Below are 19,999 nucleotides of genomic sequence, written 5' to 3' on the forward strand. Positions count from 1 at the left end.
TGTTCTGAGGCGTGCTATTTGCGTGCCTTGTGTAGCTCTTTAGCCACAGACAGCTCAGCCAGAGCATTTTATCAAAGGTGAATCATCCTTTCTGTCATGGCATAATCAAGGATTTTTTTTCCATCACTCAGAGAAAAAGGTGGTGGTGTCCTCTCCAAGTCATGTCTGGATAAGCTGCTTTTGTTTCCCCACTCATTTTATGACTGGAGAGAGGGAATGAGCTGCAGAACGATGACAGTTCCAATATAGACTCGGCTTTCTTGATGCCCTCCCTTCGCCCTCAATAAATCTGTGCTTGATAAGATGAGCTGCAGGAGCCATGGGTTTGCAACAGTACCAGCAGGATAAATATTTCTGTATTCCTAGCTGATTTTAAGATGATTGGTGTATGTTCCCCTCCTTTTTTTGGCAAAGGTTAGCCCCATTAGATGTACTGCTCTTCATTTCATCTCCTTCTCCCATCTGTTCTGTCTCTTTTCAGTAGAAACTGAGGAGATGTAGCTCCCACTCGAGCTGCCAGATAGCTCTGTCTCCCATACATGAGAAAATATCTCTGCATGAAGTAGAGCGGTGCCCTGCTGCGCACACGCATCAGATTGTACCACGAGGGCAGACTGTGCTCTCTCAAACTTCGTGATAAAGTCATATCCCCTCTGTCAGCTCATACAGATGAGGGAGTACCACTGCCTCCCTCAGTTAAGTGATGTTGAATCCCAGGCCTAAGGTAGGAGTCAAGGGAATCCAAACAGCCTTTTTCTGAGCAACCAGGTTATCATAGCAGTAGGTAAGAAAAAAAAAAATCTTTGTTTAAAATATTAAAACCACAATTCAGTGAGTAAATAAAGAACGGTGCATGTAGATAAGGTATACAGAATTTATAGATGACAATTATACAAAACCTGTGATTATCTGGATAATAAAGCCATAAAGACAGCAAATGCTTATACTGAAAAATTCCAAACTTTACATTGGAACTCATTGGCAGGTGGCCATTTCATTAAGGAAGAAATCTTACTTACCAAGCTCCAGAGCCTTGCTTTGTTTCCCTGACTTTTAAAGAAGATTTTGTAGTGTGTCTGTGTGAGAACAATTGCATGCCATGAGTCCTGTGTAGAGACGAGCATTATCTTTGAGAAAAGGTGTCTTCATGTCAATTAATTTAAAATTACCTCTGTCAGGCAAGCAGATATTTATTACAAGTAGTTCTTTATTACAAATCACCAGACTATATATGAAGCAAGGTGGTTTGCAGTGAAGGTGGCTTGCTTTTGCTTGGTGATCAGGTGCCTGGGCTCATTTCTGTCTTCTGGCTCTTACCTTTGACATCTTCTGGTCTTCTGATTTCCTATTTAGTATTAACTTCGAATAAGTAAAGTCACATTAGAAAGATTAGAAAGATAGTGATTTTTATTCATGCTTCTTGAAACTTCAGTTTATATTGACTTAACCATTTTTAATGTTATACTGTGAAATATTTTACAGTCAACTGAATGAAATTACCAGGTAGGTAATAGCTTCCCAGACGACACATCCATTTTGCCAAGTTATGGGACAGGCACATATTCCCTCTGCTATATGGTGGCAGTAAGGTGGATGGTGCTCCTGGTACAAGCACCTGTGATAGGAGCTGTAAATCTTTGCATCAGATTATGTGGAAGGATGTACCCCATGTGCAGGGTCACGTTATTATTGCTAGAGACTCAGGCCAGGGCTCTGGTCTCTGCTGTCCTAGAGCATTGCTGGAGTGCATGTTTCTCACAGCCACGGCGTGAATGGAGGACACAGAGGACAAATGGGGGATGCAAAAAGAAAAACAGTATACGTGTCCTGACTACATCCATGTGGGCATGGTATTTTAGCCAGTGATGCAAGAACAACCATATTTTGTAAGATGCCAGCAGCTGTAGCTCTGGGTCTTTTCTCCTAAAGGAGGAGTCTCCTTAATGCTTTTTTACTTATTAATCATTTTAGTTAATATTAATTGTTAATAGGCAGAATTTATTTAAAACTACATGCTTTGGGTGCTGATTAATTTTTTGCCATACTTTATTTCATGTGGTAGGGAATAACTCCTCTGAGAAATTTTGCTTTTGGCAGCTAGTGTAGCTGACAAGAAGTTCTTAAATTTGATGGTACTCCAGTATTATTGCAGAAGGGTATTCCTCCCTGACTGCTACATGGGGGGAACGATATTACTGTATTTTACTATATTACATATTGCTATATTACTATATATAGCAGTATATTACTACAGGGAACCTGCTTGGCTGTACATACATATAAGGTTCTGTTGGCATCTTAAAAGGTTTATCTGTAGATAAAAGCATTGGAGATTGCTGCATCTTGACCAATAGTTTGTAGGTTATCCTGCACTGTCTTCCATTAAAAGAGTAAGAATGTCAACTCTAAATACGCAGTACCTCAAAACTAAAATGCGACCAGTGTTCTCCCAGTTTAGGTATATTTCCACTATCCTTTTCCTTGTTTGAGGGTAACAGTGATGACAACTAAACAGAAAGGAAGATATTTTATTCACACATTTTGATTTTAGAAGTACTTGAATTCATTTGGTTCAATAAGTAAATGTCTTTTATTTACGGCATGGTTTGCATTCGTATAGCAATGGCATTTCCTCAGACTGTTTCGTAAGGTCACAAGTCTCTTTACAGTGCAAATCACGGCCCTTGGAGACTCTGGAGTTCTGTAGCAACCCAGACCCAGTTTTTTTGAAGCTAGTCCTGCTGAACACTGGCATGCTGATGGTCTTTAGGCACTGAAGTACTCTGCATACCTTTGAATGGTGTTCCATAATTCAATGAGTGATTGGGTATTACTGTGCTATTGTGCTGATGCATTTGTATATTTATATCCACTATTGCTTTCCTTTTTCTTAGTGATGACAGAAGGATGACCAGGAATAGAACATTTACCTAGGAGTAGGAAATCACATTCAGGAATATCTAAGCAAAATTTAGTATAGATTTATATAGTTTTTGTTGTCTGAGATTTAAAAGAAAAGATGCACCTATATCTTGGCAAAGCTCTATTCAAAATAGCAAGTGCTGAGATTGGTTCCAGTCAGAACACAACAGTAAGAAGAGGTCTTATTGAAAAGCCTAATGAAAATCAGTAACGGAATTGCAGTCAGTCATTGCTGATGAACTTTTATTTTATGTTAACTATTTTATAGACTGTTAGTAGTTTTAAACAAAACTATAGTGGCTTTCAAATGTTAGGTTGGAGGATTTAGGGAGATTTCATAAAATGGTAACTTGGACTTTTGGAAGGAAGGTATGATTTACGTATATAAGGTTTTAAACACTGCCTGCTGCCAGTGTGTTAATTCAAAAATAATACATCTGTGGTCGTGGGCACTAAGGAAAAAACAGAGCTATGGGATCTTCAACTTTGCATGGAGATACTGTTCAAGTCTTTGTCAAGCTAGATATATGCAACATATGTAGGTGTGTGTAGTACAGATGAGAAGAGGCATTTTTGTACTTATAGAACACTCAAAGATTGGGGAGATGAGAAGTCATTCAAGTCTTGGAAAGTAGATTGCCCTCTCACTGCAGCTAAGATTTTCAAGTATGTTTGGTGATTACAGGTAACTCAAATTTAAGGTACTCTAAAAAGTGTAATCTTCACAGAGTTACAGTGCAGCATTTCCCGAAAATAAGGCTGGTTTAGAGTGTTTGAAGTTTAGTAGCTAAAAACATCAACCATACCTCAAATTATTGGTTTCTTTGTTCATGGTTATTGTTTGCAGAATTATACTGAGAAATTGAGAAAAATGCCATTGAAATTGAAAATGGAACAGCTTAAATATCATATATTATGCTCTTAAACATTTCTTTAAACTGGCAGACTTGAATATGGGGAAGATGATCATATATTCCCTCTGTTTCCTTCCCTGAGTTTCAGTAAATTATTATAAATTCATAAGAACCTTCTGGAGCTTATCTTGTTGTCAACCTACGTCTACAACTCCTTGTGAAAAGGAACATCTCTTTCTGAATAATAATTTAATTACTTCAGTGCATTTGGGTTCCAGTGGCTGAAATAATTTTCACCCTTAAACTTCCCAGACTCCTGTCTGAGGCACTGTAGATCTCTATCCTTGCCTGTCTTGTCAATGTGGATGTTTTTTATCTCATATGTTTCTTCAGGCCTTTGATTTAGTTGCTGTCTTTGTCTCCACCATCTGGAATCTTTTTTTCACTCTGTTGCCTTTGCGTGGAACATAGATTCTTTAACTGAGCTCCACAGAACTTCACTGTCACCCAGAAATAATCCCAAAACTCATGTCTTTGCACATTCCTATTGTCCACCTACCATTTATGTTTCATTCCTTCCTTCACCAGATTTAGATAGTAGACTTCCTGGAGAAAGTACTTGGAATCACTTTAATCTTTGTGAAACGATTTGCAAGACTGTGGAGCCCTATAAAAGTCTGTTGTTAAGAACCTGATGGAAGGTTACAACCATTGCGTAATTTTTCAGGCAAGGCACACTTAAAGCCAGGATTATTATTTCAGGATGAATTTTTGTGCCTGTGCCTGTCACTTTAGAAGTATATTTAGAGGAGACACAGAGGAGACGATAGTAAAAATAAAGCATTAAGAATGTGAAGCTCTTAGTACAGTGAGGTTGGTTTAAGTCACTGGAATGATGATAATTAATAATACCTAAGTATCAGTTCTCTATTTTTTCTACAGAGCAGAAAAGAGATTCTGAGGTGGCTAGCTATAATGTAATAAATTGGAAGATACACTCATGTTTGGTCATATATTTCTACAGATGCATCCTTATTTTTCAGTCTTCCATTTATAGATGCTGTAAAATTTAAAAAAAAAAAAAAAAAAAAAGAAAGTTTATTTCTTTTTCAGCCATTAATGAATTCCCTGAAGATGTATTTACAAATAAAGAACGGCAGCAAGGAGGAGTTCTACTTCATATCATTGCCGTAAGTTTTCCTCTACTGTGCTTTATTTTTGTTTTCTTTTTATTTGTCTTGTAAGATGTTAATCATCTTAGTGGGCTTACAAAATAGAGCTCTGTATATATCAACGTGTTTCTAATACTATGATTTCAGTATTTCTAGTATGTCTATATGGGTACAAATGCTCAAAAGGTAACATCTTAGGGACATGGTTTAGTGGTGGACTTGATAGTGTTAGGTTAATGGTTCGACTCGGTGATCTTAAGGGTCCTTTCCAACGTAAATGATTCTATGATTCTATGATTTATTTAAGAAAATGATGCAAGTCTGAATGTGCAGTGCCTATACATTCATTCTCTTGGGAGATAAAAATCCTGGCCGCGTGGATCAGAGACTGGATTCCTTTGTTGATGACATCAAGCATGATATGGAAGATTCTTGATTCTCTTTCTTGCGTATCGTGCCTCTATGCAAAAGATGCAATTGTAATTACAAAAAAACAACCCTGAAGAAATCTAGAGAATGTCATGTGGAGTTTTATATTTTATTGTAGAAAAAACAGAACAAGTAAGGCCTACAGGCCCCAGTTTTCCATTCCCAGGTCAGGGAAAGTAAAGTAAAAAGGAGTTGTGTTTGATGGACAACAGCAGGATTAGGCCCACTGCATGAGCACAGCACATAAAGCCACTTAAGACAGTGAGAGAACCACATGTATGCAGGGAACCAAGATCATTGCTGAGAGGTTTGGTGCAGTGAGCCACGGCCAGGGTCTGCTTCTTTCCAGGTGTGATTATTTCTTGAGTATTGTCCATCAACGTGGTGTTACTTTCTATTTAATTACTTACTCCGATAATTAATTGAAAATATAGATGATGACTACGTAACTTTGTAAGCCTTACCCGTTACTTTCTTTTATATTAAGTCTGTTGTGGCACTCTATGCTGTCAAACTGTGGTACCTTTCATATTCTGGGTCTGGCAAACATTCTTGTGCTAAACTTAGTCCTACATTCAAGAATCTGTTTTTATAAATTGATCAGCAGAGTGATCTTTATTTGGAATGGAATAAAAAATAAAGCTATATATTTCTGCTAGTCTGAATAAATATAGCATTGCCTTCTTTCCTCTTTTCACGTACAGGAAAAATCTGAAGTATTTCCTGAATTTATTTTCTTTACAGGCTCTTTATATGTTCTATGCTTTGGCTATAGTATGTGATGACTTCTTTGTTCCATCCTTAGAGAAAATTTGTGAGGTATGTTAAAGAACTTTTTTCCTCTTTTGGAAATTTTTGTAGAGAATATTATAGAATCAAACATTTTGTGCCATTGTTGTTTGGAGTTCATTCCTGTCAACTTCTTGGCCTTGGTCCTTTTCAAATGATTTGGGCTTTCCATCAAAAAATGAACGTATGGTCTGGGCACATTGGTCCCTCTGGCCGCACTCAAGGAGAAAAAATGAAAGATTTTATGAGATCAGATGGCAAAACCCACTCTTAAATACCTGAAGCATGTAGCTAGGAGGGATATGACATATGGATGAGTGGGGTTTATTATTGTACTCCTAGTTTTAAAAGTCATTTGTGAAAAGGAATCATACGTAGACAAATTAACGTGTTGGCTATGCAGATTTTATTGCACATCTACCACTGCATCGACAAGGAAAAAGCAAGCGTATGCGGTCCTAGTATAAAGTGGAAAAAAGTAAGAAAAGGGAGAGCGCATGAGAAAAGTGTGTACCTTTGTTAGATATGGAATGAGAATACATATTTTATATGCAAAAAATTAGTAAATAAATATAATTCCTTTACATAATTGTTGAGAAGACTTTGCAAAATTACATGTAGGATTCTGATTAAGTGAGTTGATCGGGACAGAGTAGAATTTATACTTGGCATGTAAGTGTTGTGTTAGGTAAGGCTTTGGTGAACTACTACAAAATTAATACAAAATGCAAAACAAGATTTTAATTCCTTTTTGAGGGCAAAATGAAAATGTCATCCCCTTTGCTTTTTAAGAAAAATGTGTGTGACCATTTTCTGAAAAACTCCTGTAACTAGTTAAAAAGTCTGTTTTCCTATGGATATATGTACTAAATTCCTATCAGTGTTACTGAGAGCTAGGTACTTACGCTTATCAATAGAAGAACAAATAGAAGATGTCTTCATAAAATCTTTGCCTCTTGTCTCATGTTCTGCTGAACATTAAAACACCTAAGAAGAATTCAGATAGCACACTTACGCTTGAACTCCTGCAACAGTAGGACTGGTAATAGATCAAATGGTACAGTAAGGGCCTGTGTTTATGATTTGTCAAGTTCTGTAGGATGCCATTTTCATCAGCTCAAAATGTTGTATACTGCCTGAAAAATACAGGGTTTCTGTACTGGTCCTTTTGTCATTAATCACTTTTCTATCCTTGCAGAAAAATAAGGTACTAAAGATGAGTCTAGAGACTCTCAAAAAGGAAAAAGCTCCTTCATAAAACCTTCTTCATAGGTCAAGACAAAGATCTTCAGACAGCATTAAATTGACACAGCCCACTTGTGGAGCTACTCATGTTTCTGCCAGTCTGAGAACTCTAAGTTATCTATATCCTATTAGAGCTTAAGAGGCACTGTCATAAAAATAGATCTGTGTACAGTACACAGGCCTCTCTGTGTCTAATTGGACTAATTTTGTCTGTGTCAGTGGACTCTCTTTTGATTAACACAGTTGTAAAGTGAAGCCAGAATCAGGCCTGCTGTTGTAAGATTTATTCACAGAGGTTATATTTTTCTCTTATGGATTTTTATTTTCAAATTTTAGAAGCCCCAGGAATTGCCCCCTTAATTCTTGAATGATTGTGTTTAGAGTTCCAAAAGTAAATGAATGAAAACAATTTGAGAAGTTTACAGTCTTTTTGAATCTGCAGAGATGCTTTTCTCTAATCGGCTACATGTAAGCCACAATTGGCTATTCAGTTATACATAAGTAGGTAATTTTATCTGACACTTCACTGAGTTAGGGTATAAACATTTTACTTGCCCAAAGTATATTTGCCTTCTCGAAAGGAAGTGTCTAATTTTGTATCATAGTGACTGTTCATCCTTTAACAGCACTGTGGCCAGAAAATGAAGAGCTTCTATCTTTACAACTGTAGAACTGTGCAATGTAAATACAGTAGCAATGCTGACATTACCAATGCTTTTCTTCCAGAAGCTACATTTGAGCGAAGATGTTGCTGGAGCCACATTCATGGCAGCAGGGAGCTCCACTCCAGAACTGTTTGCATCTGTTATAGGTATGGAGCCCACACACTAGCTTTTATGAGATCTGCTGTTAAAAAAATCAGCAGCAGATCAAGCAGAGATATCCAAAAGTGCTACCATTCTTCTGTCAATTTATAATCAGCAATTGCAGCTGTCAGCTAGTCTGTGGTTCATGGTATAATTAACTACTCAAAATATCTCATGAAACTGTGAATCTCCTCTCAAAACACAGAGAGGAATGGCTGATTCTGAACATAGGAAGTAAAAGGAAAGGTTTATTGCAGTCCCCTGGGAGAGAATTTGAGATATTTGATGCCTCTTTGGCTTCTTTCTTCACGAATAAAGGGAATTAATTTTAGCAAGGAGAACAGGGAACATGGGAAATGAACAAATTGATGTATAGATAAGTCAGATCTGTTAAAGACAGAAGGACATGGTGTACATTACTTATGGAATTATTTGAAGTAATTTCTGAAATATTAAAGATTATTTGTACAGAAAGGAGGTCTAAATGGAAAAAAAGCAGTCCTTCTGGATGGTATCCCATCCCTCAGGCGTGTCAACCGCACTACTCAGCTTGGTGTCACCTGCCTGCAAACTTGCTGAGGGTGAACTTGATCACACTGCCTGTGTCACTGATGAAGATATTAAACAGTACTGGTCCCAATTTGGACCCCTGAGGGACATTACTCATCACTGATCTCCATCTGGACATTGAGCCGTTGACCACTACCCTCTGGATGCGACCATCCAACCAATTCCTCATCCACCAAACAGTCCACCCATCAAATCCATATCTCTCCAATTTTGAGAGAAGGATGTTGTGGGGGACCATGTCAAAGGCCTTACAGAAGTCCAGATAGATGACATCCATAGCTCTTCCCTTGTCCACTGATGTAGTCACTCCATCATAGAAGGCCACTAGGTTGGTCAGGCAAGACTTGCCCTTGGGTGAAGCCATGCTGGCTGTCTTGAATCACCTCCCTGTCCTCCATGTGCCTTAGCATAGCTTCTAGGATCTCTTCCACGATCTTCCCAGGCACAGAGGTAATTCCTCTGACAGGTCATTAGTTCCCAGGGTCCTCCTTTCTACCAGTTTTAAAAATGGGTGCAATGTTTCCCTTTTTCCAGTTCCCAGGGACTTCACCTGACTGCCATGACTTTTCAAATACCATGGTGAGTGGCTTGGCAACTACATCATCCTATTCCCTCAGGACTCTGGGATGCATCTTGTCAGGTCCCATAGACTTACGTATGTTCAGGTTCCTCAGGTGGTCACAAACCTGATCTTCTCTTACAGCTGAAGGAACTTTGCTCCTGTCTTGTGGTCCATCCACTCAAGGTGTGTGGGAAGAGAGGTTGCCAGTGGAGACTAAGGCAAAAAAGTTGTTGACTACCTCAGCCTTCTCCTCATCTCTTGTTACCAGTTTGCTAGTCTTGCTCATCAGGCGGTATGCTTTCTTTGACCTTCCTTTTCTGGCTGACATACCTGTAGAAGCCCTTCTTATTATTCTTTGTGTCCCTTGTCAAGTTCAGCTCCAGCAGCGCCTTGGCCTTCTTGACCCCATCCCTACACAACCGGGCAGCGTCCCTATACTCTTCCCAGCATACCTGTCCCTGCTTCCACTGCCTGTGCATTTCCTTCTTGCCCTTTAGTTTGACCAGCAGGTCTTGACTCATCCATGTCGGTCTCTTTGCCTTCCTTTCTTGATTTCTTACACCTGGGGATCGAGAGCTCTTGTGCTCTATGGAAAGCGTCCTTAAAGATCTGCCAGCTCTGTTCTGCTCCCTTGTCCCTGAGGGCAGTTTCCCAGGGGGTCCTATTGACTAACTCCTTGAACATCTGGAATTTTGCTTTCCTAAAATTCAGGGTCCTGACTTTACTCTTCGCCTGACCCATATTCCTCAGGACTGCGAACTGCACCAGTGCATGATCACTGCAGCCCAAGCTGCCTCCAATCTTGATGTCACCAATTAGCTCACTTGTGTTGGTGACCAACAGGTCCAGTGTCGCATCCGTTCTGGTAGGGCTGTCTATTACCTGGCTTAAGAAGTTATCCTCAATGCATTTCAGGAGTCTCCTGGATTGCCTACAGCTCGCCATGCTACTTTTCCAGCAGATGTCAGATGGTTGAAGTCCCCCAGCAGGCCAAGAGCCTGCAAGCGCGATGCCTCCTGTAACTGGAGTAAGAAGGCTTCATCAATAGGCTCCCCTTGATTGGGCAGCCTGTAGTAGATACCAACCACAGGGTTTCCTTCATTGCCTCAGTCTCTAATTCTTACCCATAAGCTTTCAACCTGCACGTGGGTATTCTTCAGAGACAGCTCTTCACATCTATCCATTCCTTGATGTAGAGGGCAACCCCGCCACCCCTCTTTCCTCACCTGTCCCTTCTGAACAGCCAGTAGCCATCGATAGGCACACTCGAGTCATGGGATTCATCCCACCAAGTTTCAGTAATGGCAACTAGGTCGCAGCTTTCTAGCAGCATGGTGGCTTAAATTTGATAAATCTGTCTTTAATAAAGCCTTAGTAGGCTTTCTGCTACTATCTGACTGACATTTTTACAAACTTTAGGGAAATACAGTCTAAAGGAATGCACTATAACTTCACATCCAATTTATTAAAAAGCAGTGAGTGTAAGCCTTTAAGGCTGCCTTTAGCAAAAGATTTAAAGTACAAGTAGATACAGCTCTGTAGTGCATTCATGTTACCTTTGGTTCTGTCTCAGTCCTGAAGACTATATTAGATAATCCCCGGAGGTCCACTCCAGCCATTAATTTTTGTCATTCTGATACAATTATGTTACAGAGATATCTGGGGCATAGGTGGGTTCAGTACTAAGGGAAATCTGAAAGTCGGTACTAGAGCAGGTTAAGTCTGAGTCCTCGTTGTCTGTTCGAGTCAGAAGGTACACATTACTGCACCCAAAGTGGCCACCAGCGTTTTTGAGGGAAGACTCTCTTACTCCCAGGAGACACTGCAAGGAAGAACACACTAAATATTAAATACCTGGGAGAAGGCTTTCTGTGCTTTAGTATACTGTTTGAAATAAATTCCATGCTCCTGATGTGACTGGAATGTTTTATACTTATTTGAATGGATTACTGCACCACTAACAACCAAGCTGTGAAATACAGGACTTACTGTTGAACTAACTAGCTAAGAAATTATTTACTTTTAATAAAAATATATATGTAGAGATATTAAACCAAAAATGGGGAGCTGCTAGCTAGACTAAAAGCACAAAATATTCCACAGAAAAGTGAGCATTTATTATGAAACATGTTTTGGTTAAACTTTCAAACAATCTCTTGTTCTCAGGTAGTACATGTACTAAGTAATTGCCTGTGACCTAAAATGAAATGACAGAGGTAATAATGCATGTTTTGCTCCCTCTGCAGGTGTATTTATCACTCATGGAGATGTAGGAGTAGGGACCATTGTCGGTTCAGCAGTTTTCAACATCCTCTGCATTGTTGGTGTCTGTGGAATGTTTGCAGGACAGGTTAGTAGGATACTTATCTTCATGGAGTTCAGTTGCTTACAATTCAGGAGCTTCCATGAGCAAATATTAAAAAAAAGGAGTATTAGTCAAAAACAAAAATGAGCTGGCATTGTGAAAAATGTCAAATGTTGGAAAGAATTTACAAATGCTTTACAAATAGAAAATGTTTCCAAAAAGTTCAGCTGTAGTTTCAGCAGTCTGAACATGTAGCATACAGAGGAAACTGGTTCCTCTTCATACAATATAGTATTCACAGTCAACTGATCAGTGGCATCTGCTAATCCTTCTTGGTACTGATGGTGATCAAAGAATCAAGGACACAAGCATGAGATTTGCTCCATCTACTCAGTAGATGGTTAGACTGTGTATCATTTTTTCAAGTATTAAGTCCAGTATACCCACAAATACAATGAAGTGGGAACCATTGATTTGCTGCAGTACAATGAATTGTATTTTACAATTGAAATTATGACCAATTAAAATATCATTAGTAAGAAGTGTATTTCATTAATGGAAGTTTCAGTATGATTTTTATTACTGGTGGTTATTATAGATCCGTTGTCTAACAGTCTGATATGTCTTCCTGTTAGCATAAAACTGCAATTGATTCCAGAATTGTTGCTAATAGTAATTCTGCTCACACACCTAAGTGATTGCAAGATAGAGGCCTTTGTTTTGTCTTTAAAATTGCATAATTTTGATTGTCTGAAGGTGTGATGTTTTTCAGGTGGTTTGTCTCACCCAGTGGGCTCTGTTCCGGGACTCTGTGTACTACACGATATCTGTGATCGTACTTATTGTTGTAAGTAGTTCTCTTACCAATTAATGTGTTTCATTGCTTGAATTTTTGGAGGACCAGCCTGCTAACCATTGATATACACTGGTAAACAATTATTTTCCTGGCTAGTTCTAGTGACATCTGGAAGTGAGGGCTCAGCTCCACAATATGGTCCAAACGTGAAAACTTCATACAGCCCCACAGAGTATGTGTCTATCATGTCCATCCATGTCCATTCATTTTGTACCTACAGTCTGTAAAGTTCTGCAGGCTAGCAGGCTGCTGTTACACACTGCAGTTAGCACTCTTTTCTGACCTAGGGGACTGCTGCTTGTGGAGGTGAAATATTTTGAGCTGCACCTCTTTTAAATAGGGAAGATGGCTGTTTCTTGCCTCTACGCAGTAATTTTATTTCACAGATTCTTGGTATTTTTTTCTAAATAGAGCACAGGGGAGATACCACTTTGTTCATCTAGAGCAGTGTACATACGCATTTACTGTACATACGCATTTACTGTGTCTGGTGGCAAGGAGGGGAAGAATCCACTTTGGTTTGTAATCAATATGGATCACTAGCTGCCCATTCAGTTACAGGAGTTACACAGGGTAGAGTAAGATGTGTATAACCACTTGGCCTAAGAGCAGAAGTAAAATGGCTGCCTTTTCTGCTAAAACTATTCTAGCTGTTAAAAGGACTCAGAGCTTGGTTTCTTCAGAATACGTGACTTTGCTGTCATTTACGCTGCACAGCATGTGAGTACATGTGTGCATATCTGTCTGTCTTTCACATGGTCCCACTGTTTTTCTGAATAGTATTTATAACAGTCACTGAGAGGGATCCAAGCCTTGTTCACAAGGTTTGTGCTTTGTGAGGGGCACAATCCATACAGTGAAAGTTCTGGTTAGAAAGGGTCAAAACTCGAGTAGCTTCTGGCTAGATATGACTGATAGGACTGGACAGGCTGAATCAATGGGCTGAGGCCAATTGTGTGAGGTTCAACAAGGCTCAGTGCTGGGTCCTGCACTTGGGTCACAACAACCCCATGCAACGCTATAGACTTGGGGAAGAGTGGCTGGACAGCTGCCTGGTGGAAAAGGACCTGGGGGTGTTGGTCAACAGCTGGCTGAATATGAGCCGGCAATGCCCCAGGTGTCCAAGAAGGCCAATGGCATCCTGGCTTGCATCAGGAATAGTGTGGCCAGCAGGACCAGGGAAGTGATCGTCCCCCTATACTTGGCACTGGTGAGGCTGTGTTCATTTTTGGGCCCCTCACTTCAAGAAGGACATTGAGGTGCTGGAGCGTGTCCAAAGAAGAGCAACGAAGTTGGTGAAGGGTCTAGAGAACAGGTTATATGAGGAGCGGCAGAGGGAGCTGGGGTTGTTTAGCCTGGAGAAGAGGAGGCTGAGGGGAGACCTTATTGCTCTCTACAACTACCTGAAAGGAGGCTGTAGCGAGGTGGGGGTCGGTCTCTTCTCCCTAGTAACAAGGGATAGGACGAGAGGAAATGGCCTCAAGCTGCGCCAGGGGAGGTTTAGGTTGGATATTAGGAAAAACTTCTTCACCGAAAGGGTAATCAGGCATTGGAACAGGCTGCCCAGGGAAGGGGTTGAGTCCCCGTTCCTGGAGGTATTTAAAAGATCTGTAGATGTGGTGCTTAAGGACACGGTTTAGTGGTGGACTTGGCATTGCTAGGTTAACAGTTGGACTTGATGATCTTCAAGGTCTTTTCCAACCGAAATGATTTGATGATTCTATGATTCTATGATATTTATTAAATAAATTTGACTGTTTTTCAAGATAGATCAGAGAAATGGTCAATTTATGTGTTTCCTTTTTGTTTCCTTCTTCTAGTTCATATATGATGAGAAAATAGAATGGTAAGTTGTGTAAATTATTCCCTACAGTCCCATATTTTCCATGAGACTGATCAGTAAATAGAGTTGCAGTGTAATTAGCTTTCGTTCATACATGCTGGGAGTATGAGCTGGATTTGACACCTAGGAAATCCTATGTATTTTCTTTCAGGGAAAACTAAAAGAAAATTTAAGAACCTGGAAACATTAATGAAGTAAATAGGCTATATGTAAGGCCTGAAGACTCACATGTGCAGAGAGGGTAACCAAAGTTCTGCTGCTCTGATTCTGGCTGTTAACATTTATGGGGGTGCTAGGTGTCCCAAAGAACAGTCCAAGGCGGGATCCTAGTGAAAGATCTTAAATATCTTCTAAAAGAGTCCTCTCAGAATGCCTGGCCTGTGCTTCAGCACTGAAATAACAAAAGACCTTGGCATTATGATCCTCAGAAGGTACCTATGGTTTCAGTCTGCATAGCACGTTTCTGAAATATATGCATTACATTTTATTTGCATGTTTATTGGAACTTGAGAGTCTGCTTCCCCCCCCATTCTGCTGAGACTCCATCTAATCTTAATGATGTGAATCCTGTGTACACAAACATGACTTGTATTAGATGTTTAATGCACACTCCTACGTAAAACTTCTAAAGCATACAGCTGTTTGAATGGCCTTTTAACACTTTTTTTTTTGTCTCTTTGAGGTGGGAAAGCCTTGTACTCATCATTATGTATTCATTCTACATACTTATCATGAAGTAAGTGCTTTTCTTCTCTGTATGCCCTTTAGGTGTTAATTGACCATCATTCTTTTGGTGTGGTTTTGTTCTTGGCCTTCCTGCTGAGGACAATACAGCCAGTCATGTTTCTGTGTAAGATCCCTTGCTTTTTCATGGTTAATCAGTTTCGCTCTAGATTTGTGCTCAGTCAACAGCAAATATTTTCATGCATCCTTTTCATAGTGCACTGACGTAAAGTAGCTTTCAGAAAAAGTTGAAAGAAAATGTCATTTATACAAAGATACATGAAAAAGTCCAGCGGGTACTCTGGATTGTAAGCACACAGCATGTCAGCTATTACACATATTTTGTAACCTCTGGAGAACAAGGTCAAGCAACATTAGACAGAATGCTAGCATGTATTGATCTTCAGACCGTCTCATACCAGATGGTATACTGACATGCCTCTTCTGTAGTGTCATTGCCTCTGACAGGAGAGTCAGAGGTCTGACTGTTACTGCAAGGGTCTGTGAGTCCACCCTTCTACTGCAAGGTGACTTATCCCTTGGTGCCCTCCCCTCACAAATCACCCTTTCTGGAACTTCAGTCTCCCTGTTCTCCTACATCAAGTCTTAGCAGAGTTCATTGACAGCCCTCTTAGATCCCACCCTAGTGCTAAAATAGATGCATTCTTTCTTTAGAAGGGTATGGTCAACAGTCCCAGAAATGCTCAAGCACCTGCCATGGGGAACACAGTACTGAAAGAAATAGTGAGGTGAATTGTGAGCTGATGCAGGAGGAAAGAAGCCGCTGTATAGTGAATGTCCTGGCTCCCAAATCCACAGCTCCAGTGTTTTGCCTTCGCTAAATCTGCTCTAGTGTCTTTTTGCAGTTTGCTATATCTCATGAGAGATAGGTGCAACCCTTGCTTTCCTATCGGCTTGCCACTGAATTGGATTGTCCTTTCTCTTAACTTCCTGTTAGTTGTCAGAGAACATGCATCTAGGCTTTACTGCTTGCCTGCATAAGTTGTTCTCAGATGCTCAAAAGTTTGATGAGGAAATGCAACAATCCAGCCTTTTCAGACCTTTCCTTTGCACTTACAGGTACAATGTGAGGTTGCAAAATTTCTTCAGCCTTAAAAGCAAGAATGTTGGAAATGGTGACACAGTCAACAATGAGCTGGAAGATGGTAATAAATGTTATGCCTCTAGTTGTGATGACCCATCCATTCCATTACTATGGAAAGGTAAGGCTGAGCAGACAGGACTTGGAAAAAGACTAGTTCACAGGATATCCTTTTTATTTCTTTAGTGCAGATCAAAACAGTGTTACTATTGAATCATAAGCAGAAATTTTTATTGGGTTAACTTGATAATTCAGCAGTCAGACTGCCAGATGAAAAAAACTCAAATCAAATTTTTTTTTTTTATATTCTGGAAACAGGCTGCTTTGCACATTGGCAATTTTCCTCCCTTTTTATCTCCTGTTCAGTGATGAGCTACAACACTGTGAAAGAAATATTTTTTTTTGCCAGGAAGAAGGTAATTTTCACTTCAAAAATTAGTTTGGAAGTAGAAGTTGAGACTTGGGTGTTAAAGGAAAGGACATGGGCAGATCAGTGGGCAGGAGGGATTATGTGTTGAGTTCAGGTCCTCAGAAGACTGGCTTTCAAATGCCTAAATAGTCTGCATACGTTGCCAAGCACATATGTAAAATTGAGAAATGCAGGTTCTTTGCTGTCTGTGTCTTTGTCATAAAGGGAAAGAAGATGATACCCAGCTTCTGGTACTGAAGGTAAGCAGACATACCTGGGTATTTTCGGCTTTTTTTTAAGCCTGTTTTTATAATTGTCTTATCCCTCTTCTCTTCCGTTTCCTCTTTTCTCTGCAGAGCAAAATCACTCCTACCTTCAAAGCACAAACGATATAATTTAGTGAGCTCTTGGGCTACTCTTAACAAGTGAGGTCTCTTTGCTTTGTTCTTTGCAAACATCTCCCATTCTAGGAGACTGAGCTCAGCAGCAATGTAGGTAGCATTTGGAAAGGTCCTCATGTAATAACAAATAGTGGCAAACAGGAATTTAGAGCAGACTCAGAGAATCCCACTCTTTTCTGCTTTTAGTGTTTAGGCTGGGATCTTTTCAAGGTAGGTACTGTCACTACAGGTTTATGCAATGACAGCGCGCTGATACTCTGGTCTCAGATATGGTGCTTAGACAATAGTTCAATAGAGATTTTAAATTACTTCTCATAGGACATTGTAGCATAATTAAATTAAGATGCCTTTGGAATATTTTGATCTCGTTTTACAATGAATTTTTGTGAATATTGACTATGATACAGTGAAGTCTGTCACTTGGATGTGGAGGTGCATACATACAAGGTTCAGAGGATACCTCCTAGGGCAGTTGTTACTTATGCATTCAACTGGGGACACAGGAAAAGGGTGATCCAGTGAAAGAACACAGATATTAGTGGTTTTTACTTCTGAGGCATTTGTTGGGTTCTGATGTCATCTCCCTGCATGCTCTCCTCTCTAGCCACTGTGTGGTAAAGGGATGATAGCACAGAGTGCTTGGCTGTCCACTTATTTCCTTTTCAGGAAATGTGACGATTATTTAATGCTTGTGAAGAACATGCAGAACTTTTAGGAAAAGGAGCAAGAAAGCTAATAAAAACTTGGACTCATGAGAATGGTGTCTCCACCAGCAACTGTCCACAGCAGATTTCTTTTCTAATTTCCCTCAAAGATGCACTGAGACTGCACTTTCAGTCAGATTCCCTTTGCCTTCTCCAGCACCCATTACACAAATACATGCTGCATTGGAGGGACCATTGTTCAAAGTGTGAGAGTGTAGATATTATCACAGGCAAACCTACCTGGGGTGAGAGAGGACACAAAGAAGAGATTAAGGAGGTGACAAGGTTTGGAGTGAGCGTGGAGAGGAGGCTGGCAGTGTTAGCCTAGCTGCTTTGTAGACGGGTGCTTTATGTGTCCAGAAGCTGTCCTAGAAAACCATCACATGGCTGCCTGTTGCATCTCCCTCCTGTTGAGTCAAAATATGCCATGACCTATCAGTGACTCGCTGTTAGTTGACACTTGGCTGGCTTCACAAGCTGAGCTGTGCCTTCCCCAGCAGCAGCTTTCAGAAAGAAGAGCACTCCTAACAGCAGGGAGAGAACTAGACCTGGCCTCTGCCTTAGCTCCAGCCAGTAGTTAGCAACTTTCAGGATCCACCGAAAAACCTCCCTTGGCTTCATCAAGGTGTAGGTCTAACCTTAATTTGATTTTCCACAGGAGGAAAGTCTGATTACTTCCCAAAAAAAGAACATTTGCTTCGGGTGAGGAACTTTCTTCCTACCAAGGATGGTTAGTCTGTTGCTCAAGGTGCAGATAAAAGTGGGGTTCACATGCGGCACAGCTCTCTTTTATGCTTCTAAGTTTTATTACTTTCAAGAGCTTCCAATGGTACAATATAAAAGCTTCCATTACTCAAGTTTCAGAGAGAAAAAGGAGTGCTTTTCACCATAAGATGAATTCAGTTTCAAGGGCAAGTTCTACACACACAGGTAAAGGCAAAATATTGGTGCTTTGTGAATAATGCTCCTATTTTAAAGGTAGAAAAATGTGGCTCACTGCCCTTAGCTTTTATTATGTCGACCCAAATTTCCACCAGGTGGCATGGTTCGATTCCTACCTAAAACCAGAAACTCTTGAAAAAAGTGGGTTTCTGAGGGCCTGATCAGGAGTCAACTAAAGTCAGCAAGAAGCTTTCTGTTGATTTTGACAGGGTTGTTGGTGATGACCCTTTGTGGTGAGCAGGAAGTTTAGGTAGTTTGTTAAAAGGAAAAGCTGTTCTCAGAAGATATTTTTCTAAGGAATATCACAAAGGAGAAGTGAAAAAGGCTTTTCTCTGTCTCACACTTGTGAAAACCACTTTTGCAATTTTTAGGTGGAGCCAGTTTGTACCATATGGGGCCAATGTATGTATGTTTATGGGCATAGGGAGTGAGACTGAAGAGCTGTTACGAAAATGTAAGAGCAATGTGCTGCAGTAAGTTAAAACAGCTGCAGTTAGTTATATGTATATTTATAGTGATGTATTCTACATCCGTGCTGAGATTTTTATCATGGTATTTCATCAAAGCTGAGTATGTTTCGTCACTGTCTCCTTAGTGCTCTAAGAAACAGTTCCAGAGTAACTGCAATGCTTCCATGTTTTTCATGACGCTGTAAGATAAAGAAGCACTTTGGAGACTTCACTGGAGAAACTCACTTGAGAGCAGTTAATCTGATGAGACTGTTAAAGAGATATCTGGCCTTTTTGCCTTACCAGGATTGCTGTCAAATATTTCTTTTTCTTCGTCTGACTAAAGCAAATGTTAAGCTATTGTGGTTAAGTCCTCTTCTGTCAAGATTGGTGCCTAGGTATCTTCTGTGAGGATTGGTTCCTAGGAAGCTTGTCTGGCTATATATTCCTTCACAGAAAAGCTGCTACACTCTAACTGTAAGAGTCATTGGAACAGACGTGCTCCTTATTTGCATTATCAGCTGCAGTACTCAGCAAGGTTAATTTGTTTTAGATGTTGGGGCGGGGGGAGGATATTTGCTCCTTTATGTTTACCAAATGCAAAATTACTGCCAGTTCTATTCTCCACTAGAGACGTTAAGCTGCAAGACAAGACTACGGAGTGGATTCTTTGAGTAGGGCATATTTCTTTGTGAAACCAAAGATCTCTTTATGACACTTCAGGTGACCTCAGTGTATTCATTGAAAACTCATTTTAGTGAAACAAAGCAAGACATTCAAATGCTAAAGGGTAAAAGATACAGCTGTTTACTGGTGATTTACAGGCTTCCTAGGTTTCGCTTGTTGAATGGTAATGGAAAGATATACTTATTAAACTTCAAATATGTTAGAAGATGCTTAAGACAGCAAAGCCTTT

General features: G+C 40.0%; 1 protein-coding gene across 2 annotated transcripts in view; it reads left to right on the forward strand.

Moving 5' to 3' along the window:
- Nucleotides 1-19,999, forward strand: part of SLC24A4 (solute carrier family 24 member 4) — a 97,560-nt gene that overhangs the window by 55,447 nt on the left and 22,114 nt on the right. Inside the window, exons 3-10 of one of the 2 annotated variants that reach the window (XM_087747551.1) lie at nucleotides 4,890-4,966; nucleotides 6,122-6,196; nucleotides 8,138-8,222; nucleotides 11,596-11,699; nucleotides 12,427-12,501; nucleotides 14,331-14,356; nucleotides 15,036-15,089; nucleotides 16,157-16,299. In XM_087747551.1, coding sequence (XP_087603677.1) covers nucleotides 4,890-4,966; nucleotides 6,122-6,196; nucleotides 8,138-8,222; nucleotides 11,596-11,699; nucleotides 12,427-12,501; nucleotides 14,331-14,356; nucleotides 15,036-15,089; nucleotides 16,157-16,299 — 639 coding nt within the window. The remainder of the gene's footprint in view (nucleotides 1-4,889; nucleotides 4,967-6,121; nucleotides 6,197-8,137; nucleotides 8,223-11,595; nucleotides 11,700-12,426; nucleotides 12,502-14,330; nucleotides 14,357-15,035; nucleotides 15,090-16,156; nucleotides 16,300-19,999) is intronic. The other variant, XM_087747552.1, reaches the window with a different exon arrangement.

Source organism: Nipponia nippon, unplaced genomic scaffold (assembly GCF_047370975.1).
Source record: "Nipponia nippon isolate SJK-2023a ecotype South Korea unplaced genomic scaffold, ASM4737097v1 scaffold_11, whole genome shotgun sequence".
In the NCBI taxonomy this organism is placed as follows: Eukaryota; Metazoa; Chordata; class Aves; order Pelecaniformes; family Threskiornithidae; genus Nipponia; species Nipponia nippon.